The following is a 12,275-nucleotide window of genomic DNA, read 5'->3' as shown; positions in this document are numbered from 1 at the left end:
ACCAAGAAGCCTAGCAGACCCTTGATGTTGCCGACGACTTCTGGGAGAGACCCCGGGTGTTGTGCCCGGTACTCTGCCAACCCTGGGCATTCAAGAATGACGTGGGCGGCTGTCTCCTCTGCCTCCATGCACGCTCTGCAAAGGGGGCTATCTATAACACGTAGGGTTAGTAGGTGTTTGTTTAGTGGGGCGTGGCCGGTTATGGCCCCAGTCAAAAGCCGGAGCTGTGGCCTCTTCAGCTGTCTCAGCCTCCTCGACAAACCGGGGTCGATTGTCGGGAGGGCCTCCTTCGCCATGGTATGCAATAAATGATTACTTACTTGCTTTCCACCAGAGATGGGCGAGGATGCGTAGCGAGGGATGTGTTTAAGGACCAATAGAATGTTGCCCACGGATAGGTTCAGTCAACTAATATGATTTCTAGGCCACTATAGAACTTTGTCTCTTAACTACTAGATACATTAGGACCGGTCTGGCCTAGTGGGTGACCCTGCCTATGAAGCCGATTATGGTCCCGGGTGCAAATCCTGGTAAGAGCATTTATTTGTGTGATGAGCACGGATATTTGTTCCCGAGTCATGGATGGTTTCTATGTATTTAAGTATATATATTATACAGGGCGTCTCAAGACTACGGGGCATCAAGGGAAAGTACCTTAAATATTTTGCTGAAAAAGACTATGTTATTTTTAAAAGTAAGTAATTCTGCATTTAATGATTTTCTAAGAATTACTGGCTTCGTCTGGGAATCGAACCCACTTAAATGTGAAAAAAATCCCCCCTATTTTTATGATGCCAATCGAAAGAATGGACAAAAAATAATAATTCTTCTTAAGTAACATATTATTTTAAAAGAAAGGAACAACGTAAAATGTTTGAGTCAAATTTCAAGAAAATTATTAACTCGGTTCGATTCCCAGATGAAGCAAGTAATTCTTAGAAAATCTTTAAATGCAGAATTACTGACTTTTAAAATAACGTAAAGTCTTCTTTCAGCAAAATATCCTATCTACGATATTTAAGGTTCTTTCCCTTGATGTGCCATAGTCTTGGGACGCCCTGTATATGTCGTTGTCTGAGTACCCACAACACAAACCTTATTAGCTTACTGTGGGACTTTACAGTTACAGTGGCGGATTTGCCCTAAGGCCAAGTAGGCCCGGGCCTAGGGCGGCAAGACATTAGGGGCGGCAGCAAGGCGGCAGTCTATATGATGGGTGCTGAGAAAGGGGCGGCTAGTAGTTACTACGAGGCCTGGGGCCTAGGGCGGCCAAGGGGACTTAGTTTGTGTAATAATGTCCTATAATATTTATTTATTTATTACATCATTACTCAATAAGCACTGTCGTAGAAGATAAACAAATATATCTATTATGCCATGGTTTAGAGTCACACCAAGAATACTTTCACAAATAGTACATTACTATAGAGGCCGGTAAACGTAGGGTTGCAGGCCAAGTAGATATATACGGATATTTGGATAGAGATACGCGGCCGGCAACCCCGTTTCTCGCCGAGATATATATAGTGCTTTTCTCAAACTTGCAATTAAAACAAAAAATTGTAGTCAATTTGTTTTGTGGCGACTTACTCGGCTCGCCACTCTACCAGCGGTGTACAACCTTACGCGCGTAAGTCCGCGCGCCTGCGCGATGCGCCACCGCCGTTGCTTAGCAACGAATATGCACAACAAATCACCGTACCAAGCTAACTGAAGCTAGTTGATGGTTGAATGCCAAGACGTTGTGTCACAATTTGACGTTAAAAAATAAAAGAAGGTTGCTTTACAGTCCTAGGTGTGTAAGGCAGTATGAAATTCCTTTACATATCATCTTCACTCATCGCACCTGATATGTAGTATTTCCGGACCTAATTTGACGTAAGTCATGTAATCATTTCATAGCAAGTTTGAGAAAATTAATTTTTAACAAGCAGAAATGTCTTCGAACGATGCTATTAAGCTTAGAATAAATTAATTAAATTACTGTCTTGGGTGAGACTTGAACTCACGGCCTCTGGATTGATACTCCAGCGCTCTGCCATCTGAGCCACCAAGACCTCATCCATAGGCAGCAAATTTTTCACAATATGGGTCTAGGGAACCCTAGCGACATCTACCGTAAAAACGTTACACTTCTTCCAATCCACTTCACACACACTTCGTTCCACTTTTAAAGATAAAGATATATTTATTTGCAAAATGTAGTGGTAAACATAGTTGGTCTGTAAGTAATTTTAAGTGCGTACATTTTACTTAATGAAGCATGCAAACTTTCCTTATTAACTAGGTACTATAACTAAGTATAGCATATAAAAATTTTGAACAATATAACCATGCATTATAATCATATACTTAACATTAATTAATTTATATCTAAGATTTACAAAATATTATAATCATTATTCATTATTATTTATTAGTTTAAACAAGTTAATTTAAATATAAATATAATTTAAATTTATTCTAAGCTTAAAAGTTTGACAGTCCAGATAGTGCAAGTGTTATTTAAACGTCAAACTTCTATGAGATTAACGTTTACTTAACACTGCTGCTCCTGGGCTATTAAAATTGCTGCCAAAATTGGTCTGAGTAGTGGCTTAGGAATCAAATTGACAGCATTATACTTAGTCAGGTCATAAGTTTTGTCACAAAGGTTTTGACTAATAAAAAAGCGATAGGTACTGAACCCTTGTTATTCATATAAATGGGTTGATAGCTTATTTACGTAATTTGCTGTCTCAGTTTTGCATAGCTTTTTTATAAAAAAAAACATGTAGTAAAACGCGACCTGTTCAAGGTGATTTTGATCCCTATTTATATATTTTTCTTTTTTACATGGTTTAATCTTACATAAAACAAAAGCCGGTTTTTTTGTCTTTCAAATATATAGAATATATAATTCATATGTATTAGTATTGCCAAATTTCGAAACTGTACTTGTTTTACCAAAGAGTAAGAGAGTAGACATTGGATGGCAGTCAAATTTTTTTTTTTTTTTCATAATCATTCTTTATTGCAACCATGGTACAGTATAGATGTTATACAATATGATATACAATGTCTCACATGGACCCTGCAAGGGCACAGCATATAATATCTTATTATTCAGTCAAATATTAGCGTGTCACTGAAAATTACTCTTAAGTTTGAAGGGTATTAGGTGAAGTACAGACTCGGCGGAGAACTAAATATTGGTGATAAAATAACGTTCTTATAAAGTAGGTTCATACAAATAAACAATTGTACCTCTTTTATTAATGTGACACTGATTTTTACTCCCTTTAGTAAAGTATAATTTTTCACAATCCAGCCGCGCATTCGTAAATAAATGCGCGATCTTAATTTTTAAAATAACAGTATTAAGTTTTGATCAATATAAAACAAGCTTTTTTTTATTAAAAGCTTTGTATTACATTTTATCAGTCAAAACCTTTGTGACAGAACTTATGAACAAACTAAGTAATACCCAGTCAAGGCCCACTATATTAGAACAATTGGCAAAGCAATTTTAACCAATAGGAATAGCATATAAAACTAATTTTTAGGGTTCCGTAGCCAAATGGCAAAAAACGGAACCCTTATAGATTCGTCACGTCCGTCTGTCTGTCCGATTATGTCACCGCCACTTTTTTCCGAAACTATAAGAGCTATACTGTTCAAACTTGGTAAGTAGATGTATTCTATGAACCGCATTAGGATTTTAACACAAAAATAGAAAAAATAAATAAATTTTGGGGGTTCCCCATACTTAGAACTGAAACTCAAAAAATCTTTTTTCATCAAACCCATATCCTATACCCGTGTGATATGGATAGGTCTTTAAAAATGATATTGAGGTTTCTAATATCATTTTTTTCTAAACTGAATAGTTTCCGCGAGAGACACTTCCAAAGTGGTAAAATGTGTCCCCCCCCCCCCCCCCCCGTAACTTCTAAAATAACAGAATGAAAAATCTAAAATAATATATGATATACATTACCATGCAAACTTCCACCGAAAATTGGTTTGAACGATCAAACCCATACGTGTGGGGTATCTATGGATAGGTCTTCAAAAATGATATTTAGGTTCCTAATATCATTTTTTTCTAAACTGAATAGTTTGCGCGAGAGACACTTCCAAAGTGAAAAAATGTGTCCCCCCCCCCCCTCCCCCCTGTAACTTCTAAAATAACAGAATGAAAAAACTAAATAAAATATATGATATACATTACCATGCAAACTTCCACCGAAAATTGGTTTGAACGAGATCTAGTAAGTAGTTTTTTTTAATACGTCATAAATGGTACGGAACCCTTCATGGGCGTGTCCGACTCGCACTAGGCCGCTTTTTTGTTTTTAAAGTAAAGAAACAAAAGAAAAGCAATTTTTTTTTCATATTTTTCAATTCATTTTATAGCAGTAATTTGTAAAGTCAGAAACTTTACTTTCACTGCGGAGCGCTGGTGGCCTAGCGGAAAGAGCGTGCGACTTGCAATCCGGAGGTCGCGGGTTCAAACCCCGGCTCGTACCAATGAGTTTTTCGGAACTTATGTACGAAATATCATTCGATATTTACCAGTCGCTTTTCGGTGAAGGAAAACATCGTGAGGAAACCGGACTAATCCCAACAAGGCCTAGTTTACCCTCTGGGTTGGAAGGTCAGATGGCAGTCGCTTTCGTAAAAAGTAGTGCCTACGCCAAATCTTGGGATTAGTTGTCAAGCGGACCCCAGGCTCCCATGAGCCGTGGCAAAATGCCGGGACAACGCGAGGAAGAAGAAGAAGAAACTTTACTTTCACCTTCGAGCAACACCGAGAAGCGGCTCACAGGCGCAACTGGGCATAGCGTGTTGTGACTCGTCCGTACACAAAAAGATCGACGTGTGCAAGATTTGCCTTTGACGTGTGTAATTTTCTATGTATTTGTGTCGTCATTACAGATTGGATTTTGTATGTAGTGAGTGAGAAGTGCGTCTGTGTGCACGTTTCCGCCCGCAAAAACGGCACAACGATATGTACGGTAAGATATCGTTGGGCTCCTTTCGACGTGTCGGAAGGGTGTTGCTCGAAGACTTGTACTATTTGTTGGCAACTCCAACAGTAAATATTCATTCATTCATGCATTCGTTCTTACGCTGGTTCCGCTCTCGACGGTCGGGCGATCTGTCGCCATGTTAAGTGCATAAATATATTTCCGTGCTTTAATTATTAAATACAATGTGACCATCAAGACGGCTTTCTCTTCTTCGCCCATCTACTGAACCAGCCACTAGATCTCCGCTGAACACTTGATATTGTTACTGTCACAAACAATAAAGTGGAGGCAATTAAATCATTTTCATCACACTTGCTCGAAAAAGATCTTATTTCATGCAGGTGTACTGAAGGACAAAGGCCTATATTGTTCCCGTGGGGGGTTATGGATTGTGAAAAATAAGCTATAACTCCCTAGGGATTTATAGCTTTTTTTTATTATGTCACTCATACAAACCAAGTAGCATAAATGAGTTTTACTTTTAAAATAGTGACATTTATAATTTAATATTTTTGTTTATATTTAAAATTATTTAATTTGATTAATTTAACAGCCGTTTAAATATTTTTACTTAATTTTCAATCGTGGCTGAATGCCGTATAGGTCTGCCTTCGATGCCTAACCTGTCAAGAAATTACAAAATGGCGGACGAATGTTTGATATGTCACCGTATTTAAGAATTATTACGCTAAAAATTTAGTTTTTTCTTCGCAAGTGTGATGGAAAACATTGTGTGTAACTCGGGGGGTAAGAATATTGCAAACTATTGTTTTTTTTTTATGTATAACCCATCATTTGGTCATAGACTAAAAAGCAATCAGAGCGGGTTTTTTCGCACAACATTTCCATATAAAGCGACCCGGTATTGTCTCTTTAGTGTATTATCTAGTTCATTTAGTACCAGAAACAATCTAGGTAATAAAGTTGGTACTAAAACTGATTATTCTGCTAATTTTCCTTTCAAGTAATAATTTCCAGTTGCGCAAAAAACAATGTATTTGTTTAACCTTCGAGATAAGGAGAAATGTTCGTTTTACTACGCTTAGTATTATCAGGGAAGTTAAAGACGAGTTAATAATAAAAACGTACAATCACTATTAAACATCAGCCGGTATAGAAATATACAGGATATAAAATACCGCAACACGTATCAACATACATGTATATAAGCACGGATTTCCACTTGCTACGATCCTGACATATCTTCTACGCTTCCTTCAATTTCATAACATTCCTCATACACGCTCGCCGGTTTACGAAATGAAATAAAATATTTATATTCCAGAAATAATATTCCATGGGTATGTCCAATAAAATTAGGCTATTTAAACTTAAACTTCAACATTTATTCAGCAAATAGGCCACAAGGGCACTTATACACGTCAACATGGAATTTACATACAAGCAAAAACAATTAAGCACATCAACAATTAAGTATAAAATACAATTCATTGAAAATATTAATGCAAACTACTTAAAGTATTATTGTTTAAAGAAAAAGTAAGTGAATTATTATTATTACTTAGAGATGTATAAAGTCTCTAAATGTCGAATTACTAAAAATAACTAAAATAATAATAATACTAATAGAAACAAACAGATACAAAAATAAATTCTAAAATTATTTAGAGGTGTAAATATCTCTAAATGTCAGAACTAAATGACTTATCAAATTATCCTTAGAGATGTATAGAGTCTCTAAGAGTCAAAATTCCGTATAATTAAAACATTCATTAGGATAAAAGAAACATACGAGAACCGAGTGAGGTGTCTCACTGTAATTATACTCAAAAATAAAGTTAGCTTAAACAGACCAGTCTCCACAAACAGCACCCGTTCACGAGTATAACCCGTATCTCAGCCATCGCCTCCCTCAACCTTCATTCGGGAAAGTGGCGACCCGATCAACGACGCCACCGTAAGCAAAGACTTTTAAGCGAGCATGACATGTTCAAGCTAACGGGGTATATTGATATTTAAATAGTAATAATATATAGCTGTGAGACACAACATTTTGTGCTTGTATGATATATAAAAGACGGCATAGCTACACAAAATTACTGGCTTAAATTAACTTAAATTTACTTAGAGATGTAAATGTGTCTCTAAGTGTCAGAATCAATAAAAATATAGGTATACACAATCAAATTATATACAAAATAAAAAATTTGAGATGTATAAGGTCTCCAGGTGTCCAAAACTAAACTAAATTAAACAATATAATAAAGCGAGAACATTATGTTCTCATGTGTCAATTCTACTGGACACTAGCATGCTTGATTCACAATGAACAGAAAACAATATTTATTTAACTGTTATCACCCTATCTACATCAAGCTACCGGCTTAAAGGCATCTCTATCGTCTATAAAATCATTTACAGTGTAGTACGCCTTACTTAACAAGGAGCGCTTAAACTTGTTAAGTGGTAAATTCACTATATCAGTAGGGACTTTATTATAAAAACGTGTACAGTTCCCGACGAAAGACGTACTAACCTTACGGAGGCGGTGGGCGGACACAGCAAGCTTATGTTTATTTCTAGTGTTATAATTATGGATATCACTATTCAGCTTGTATTCGTGGATGTTTTTCCGAACATACATAAGATTCTCAAGTATGTATTGAGATGCAACCGTAAGGATATTTGCTTCTTTGAATTTCTCTCTTAGGGATACCCGAGCGCCCAGTTCATATATGAACCTTACAGCTCGTTTTTGCAGCACAAAAATAGTCTGAATGTCTGCCACTTTTCCCCACAACAGAATTCCATACGACATAACACTGTGGAAGTAGCTAAAGTATACCAGCCTGGCCGTTTTCTACGTTTGTTAGCTGTCTGATTCGCCTCACTGCATGGGCAGCAGAACTAAGCTTGCCGGCTAGAGTGGCTATATGTGCATGCCACTGCAGTTTTAAGTCTAAAGTGACTCCAAGGAAAACCGTTCGATCTCCATATTCCAGCGTATCACCTTTTATTGCAATCTTGCTGTTGTTTACCTGCTTGACGTTCGGCAGCGTAAATTTGATGCACTTGGTTTTATTGGTGTTCTAAAGTAAGTTATTTGCCGTAAAGCAGTCAACCATGGTGGATAGTGCATTATTCATGTTATCGAAGCTGTTTTCCTTTCTGTCCACTTTAAATATAAGAGAAGTGTCATCTGCAAATAACACTATATCATGTCTATCTTGCACTAGTTTTGGTAGATCATTAATGTATACCAAAAACAGAAAGGGACCAAGAATTGAACCTTGAGGCACTCCAAGGGCTACTGGAAACCCCGCCGATTGAGTTCCATTGATAACTACTCTACAAAAGCAGTACAAAAGGTTTAGGGTCACCCCACCCACACTATTAGCGTGCCCCGATCGTCGGCGTCTAGTCAACTCTATGGCTGCTCGACGCAACGTTGGCGCAACTGCGCAGCAAGGCCATTTTCCATAGCCCTGACTAGACGCCGACGCTAGGAAGACGCTACTGTGGGGTGGCCCTTAGGGTGTTCTTGACCTGGCCTTTCTTCAGGATTTCTCCGATTTAATCAGAGAAAACACTAACACCCAAACACCCGCAGCCAAATAACACTAGACCCTACTCATAGTGTTGTGTTCTGCCGGTGAGTAAGATGGCCAGAGAGCTCTACGAGGGTGCGGAGTGTTAGGGTCGGCAACGCGCATGTAACTCCTTTGGAGTTGCAGGCGTACATAGGCTACGGAGGCTGCTTACCATCAGGCGAGCCGTATGTTTGTTTGCCATCGACGTGGTATTGAAAAAAGTGAAAGTTTTGTCAAAAACTTAGATGATCTTAGTAGTGTAGGCGTAATCAGTTGAGCCGGCGGTGCAGTTGCTCCAGCCGAAGATCCTCGACAACGGAAACGGATCGAATCATGTCGACCGTTTGTTCTGACTTACTACGTGAGTTCCCAGTTTAAAACAATTTGAATATGTATGTCTTTATTATTCACTTGTCTTGGGTATTATCATATAAAATAATATACTTATCGCCTATCTAATAGTATTATTTAATTTTAAGATAATTTGAACATTGTGTATCGGTAGATAAGAAATGGTCAAATGCAAAAGTACTCGCTTGACCGGTATTTAGTATTGATAAAAGATAATATCATGATAAGATACGAATTGTATTGACACTATTAACTTATCAAATGACTCAAATAAGTGAAATGTTATAAAAAAAAAAATCTTTGATTAATCAAAGATGGAAATAGTACATTTCGATGCTAGTGCGGAATAGGCGAGTAGCAAGACTCGGGACGAGTTAAGAATGTCATTTCCGCACGTGTATCGAACGACGTTTTTTAATACAGTTGCGAAAAACAAGTAATTTTTTATGCATGTTTTATGAAACAAACAATAAATATAAATCATTGTACTATTACCGTTATTTACGATTATTCATGTATCGTATAACAAACCCCATACCGTAGCCCAGGGGTGGCCAACAGGTCGATCGCGACTGTTAGTCCAGTCGATCGTGGCAAGGCAAAAAATATAAATACGTAGACCAGTTTCATTTAAGATTTCAAGAAGTATGTCATTGGTAGATCGCACAGGGTTTCGTTAGTAAACAGGAGATCTTGGGTCTAACCAAGTTGGCCATCCCTACCGTAGCCCTTCGGGAAAACCTCGGCAGGGAGCTCATTCCACAGCCGGAGCGTCCGCGGGAGGAAGTGCCTCTTAAACCGCACAGTATGCGACCATTTAGGTTCTAGGGTATGAGGATGAACACCCTGCCGACGGCGAGCGGTGCGGTGATAGAAAGTGGCCGTTGGCATCATGTCAAACAATTCTTCAGAGCACAGTCCATTGTGCAAGCGGTAGTACACTACACACTCAAGGAGGTAAAGTTTCTTCTTAGACTTACATTGACAATTCTTTTTAAATGCTCTTTATTTACCTACTAAATACTGGTCGACCTTATTTAGTTCTATACTTTATTTTAAATAGTCAACACTCCTATTACTTATTGTAGCCTAAGAACATGTCTGTTTTTAATAAATTTTTCATTTCATATTTTTGTATGGGAATCGAAGTTTCCTTCGTTTTCTGTGAAATTTCAGAGAATTTTTTGTGAATAAACTATTTGTATTATCGCCCCAATGTTTTTTTATTTATTTATCAAGAGCTTTTTATTTTTTTTATAATCATAGTCAATTTTAAATTTTTTTATCATGAATGTATATGTTACTAATCATAAATATTCATTCATTCATCACTCTAAATGGCGCTACATGTAACTCCCCTTACAATGATACAAGATTTTCATCTAATAATGTCAAGAACCAGTGGATGATTCAACCTTTACCGGTCGACATGGTAAGACCTAGGATTTACCAAATCCATGTCGGTAAAAGCCCGAAGTGAACAATAATTATTTCACATTTCGGGCTTTTACCGATCGGCATCGGTAAAACCTAGGTCTTACCGGTATATCCTAGGTTTTACCGTACTTCGGGCTTTTACAGTAACATATACATTCATGATTAAAAAATTTAAAATCGACTATGATTATAAAAAAAATAAAAAGCTCTTGATAAATAAATAAAAAAACATTGGGGTGATAATACAAATAGTTTATTCACAAAAAAATCTCTGAAATTCGATTCCCATACAAAAATATGAAATGAAAAATTTATTAAAAACAGACATGTTCTTAGGCTACAATAAGTAATAGGAGTGTTGACTATTTAAAATAAAGTATAGAACTAAATAAGGTCGACCAGTATTTAGTAGGTAAATAAAGAGCATTTAAAAAGAATTGTCAATTTAAGTCTAAGGAGAGACTTTACCTCCTTGAGTGTGTAGTGTACTACCGCTTGCACAATGGACTGTGCTCTGAAGAATTGTTTGACATGATGCCAACGGCCACTTTCTATCACCGCACCGCTCGCCGTCGGCAGGGTGTTCATCCTCGTACCCTAGAACCTAAATGGTCGCGTACTGTGCGGTTTAAGAGGAACTTCCTCCCGCGGACGCTCCGGCTGTGGAATTTAAATTCAGACGACGACGACGAGTTTGTTGGGCAAGCTGTTGGGGAGTAGCGACCCTGCGTACCCGAGTGCTCCTGGGAAGTTCTATCACCCGAAAGTCGGTGGCACAGGATCCTTTGCCTCTGGCTTGCCTTGGCCAGCCGGTCAGAGAGGAGTCGCGAGAGCTGCGTTCTCGAGGGTAGATGTGGAACCATAAGTGGCGAGTTGGCTATATGTTTAAAGTCCACCTCTACCCTCAGCCCTCACACCGGTGTTGCCCTTTACCCATCCTAGATGTCGCTTTTTGCGGGGGCCTATCTTGTGGAGGGGAGTCACCGTTTTGTATCCCATAGCCCAGTATTTAGTCAATTGCTATCACCCAATAACCTAGTTCATTTTTAGATTCCATCAACCCTCAATAGTCCTTACACCCTGGTGGGTGCTGGCTCTGCGTGCATCCCATGACACGGGCAAGGGCAGCATCCACTACAGTGTATCCCTTACATTTCATTAAAGTGTGATAAGGGCCTCTACGCGTTGGCTTCGGCTCCGCGCACGCCTCCTAAATGTCCGGAATACCATTTGATTGTTCCGTGATGAAATAAAAAACAAAAATATTATTTAGCAATTTATTCTAAGCATTATGGAACACGCTTTTAGCTTTCTTTTCCTTCTTTTTCTTCTCCATCCTTCTCTTCTGCTTCTCGGTGCTTCTTAGCAACTTCTTGATGGCATCTTCTTGTTCCTCTACTTCTTGGTCGTCATCTTCTTGGTTGTTATCGTTGAGGTCTACGGTGCTACCCTCTAGCGACGGTTTTGATTTTTTGGATGGCGTGGGTACTAGTAGTACCTTTTTCTTTTTGGGTTTTTCTCTGTGAAAATGTTATATATCAAAGATTACGTCTACAAAGTAAATAAATTATTATACACTAATCTTAGTATACTAGTCTTAAATAAAGTTTTTAACAGCCAAAACTGTATTGTGGTTTGTGGGGATTATAATATAAATCTACTAGAAGATTCAAACTTATCATCAGTGGCGTAACTAGGGAGGGGGGGGGGGGGGACGTGCCCCGGGCGCCGCCAAGAAGGCGCCAGAATCGGCAATACAAAATTGTTTATTTTTTTCAAATACATCGATTGCGTGAAAGAAGGCTAACAAAGAGAGTGTATGTATAAGGGAGGGACCTCGGCGGACGTTCTCTGATCAAATCGGGGAAATCCTGAAGAAAGGCCAGGTCAAGAGCACCCTAAACCGACGAGCGTGTATGAG

At 38.3% G+C, this 12,275-nt stretch overlaps 1 protein-coding gene and 1 non-coding gene across 4 annotated transcripts in view; both read right to left on the bottom strand.

Moving 5' to 3' along the window:
* Positions 1 to 1,984: 1,984 nt before the first annotated feature.
* Trnad-auc (transfer RNA aspartic acid (anticodon AUC)) lies at positions 1,985 to 2,057 on the bottom strand. Its single transcript has one exon. It is a non-coding gene; the product is annotated as a tRNA-Asp (tRNA).
* A 9,560-nt stretch (positions 2,058 to 11,617) lies between these two features.
* Positions 11,618 to 12,275, bottom strand: part of LOC133531715 (WD repeat-containing protein 74) — a 33,400-nt gene continuing 32,742 nt past the window's right edge. For all 3 annotated transcript variants that reach the window (XM_061870092.1, XM_061870090.1, XM_061870091.1), the window contains exon 9: positions 11,618 to 11,874. In XM_061870092.1, coding sequence (XP_061726076.1) covers positions 11,637 to 11,874 — 238 coding nt within the window. In that variant the 3' untranslated portion in view covers positions 11,618 to 11,636. The remainder of the gene's footprint in view (positions 11,875 to 12,275) is intronic.

The sequence above is a fragment of the Cydia pomonella genome, chromosome 25 (assembly GCF_033807575.1).
Source record: "Cydia pomonella isolate Wapato2018A chromosome 25, ilCydPomo1, whole genome shotgun sequence".
Lineage (NCBI taxonomy): Eukaryota > Metazoa > Arthropoda > Insecta > Lepidoptera > Tortricidae > Cydia > Cydia pomonella.
Note: the sequence above shows the minus strand (reverse complement) of the source record. Positions and strands in the feature narration are given on the sequence as shown.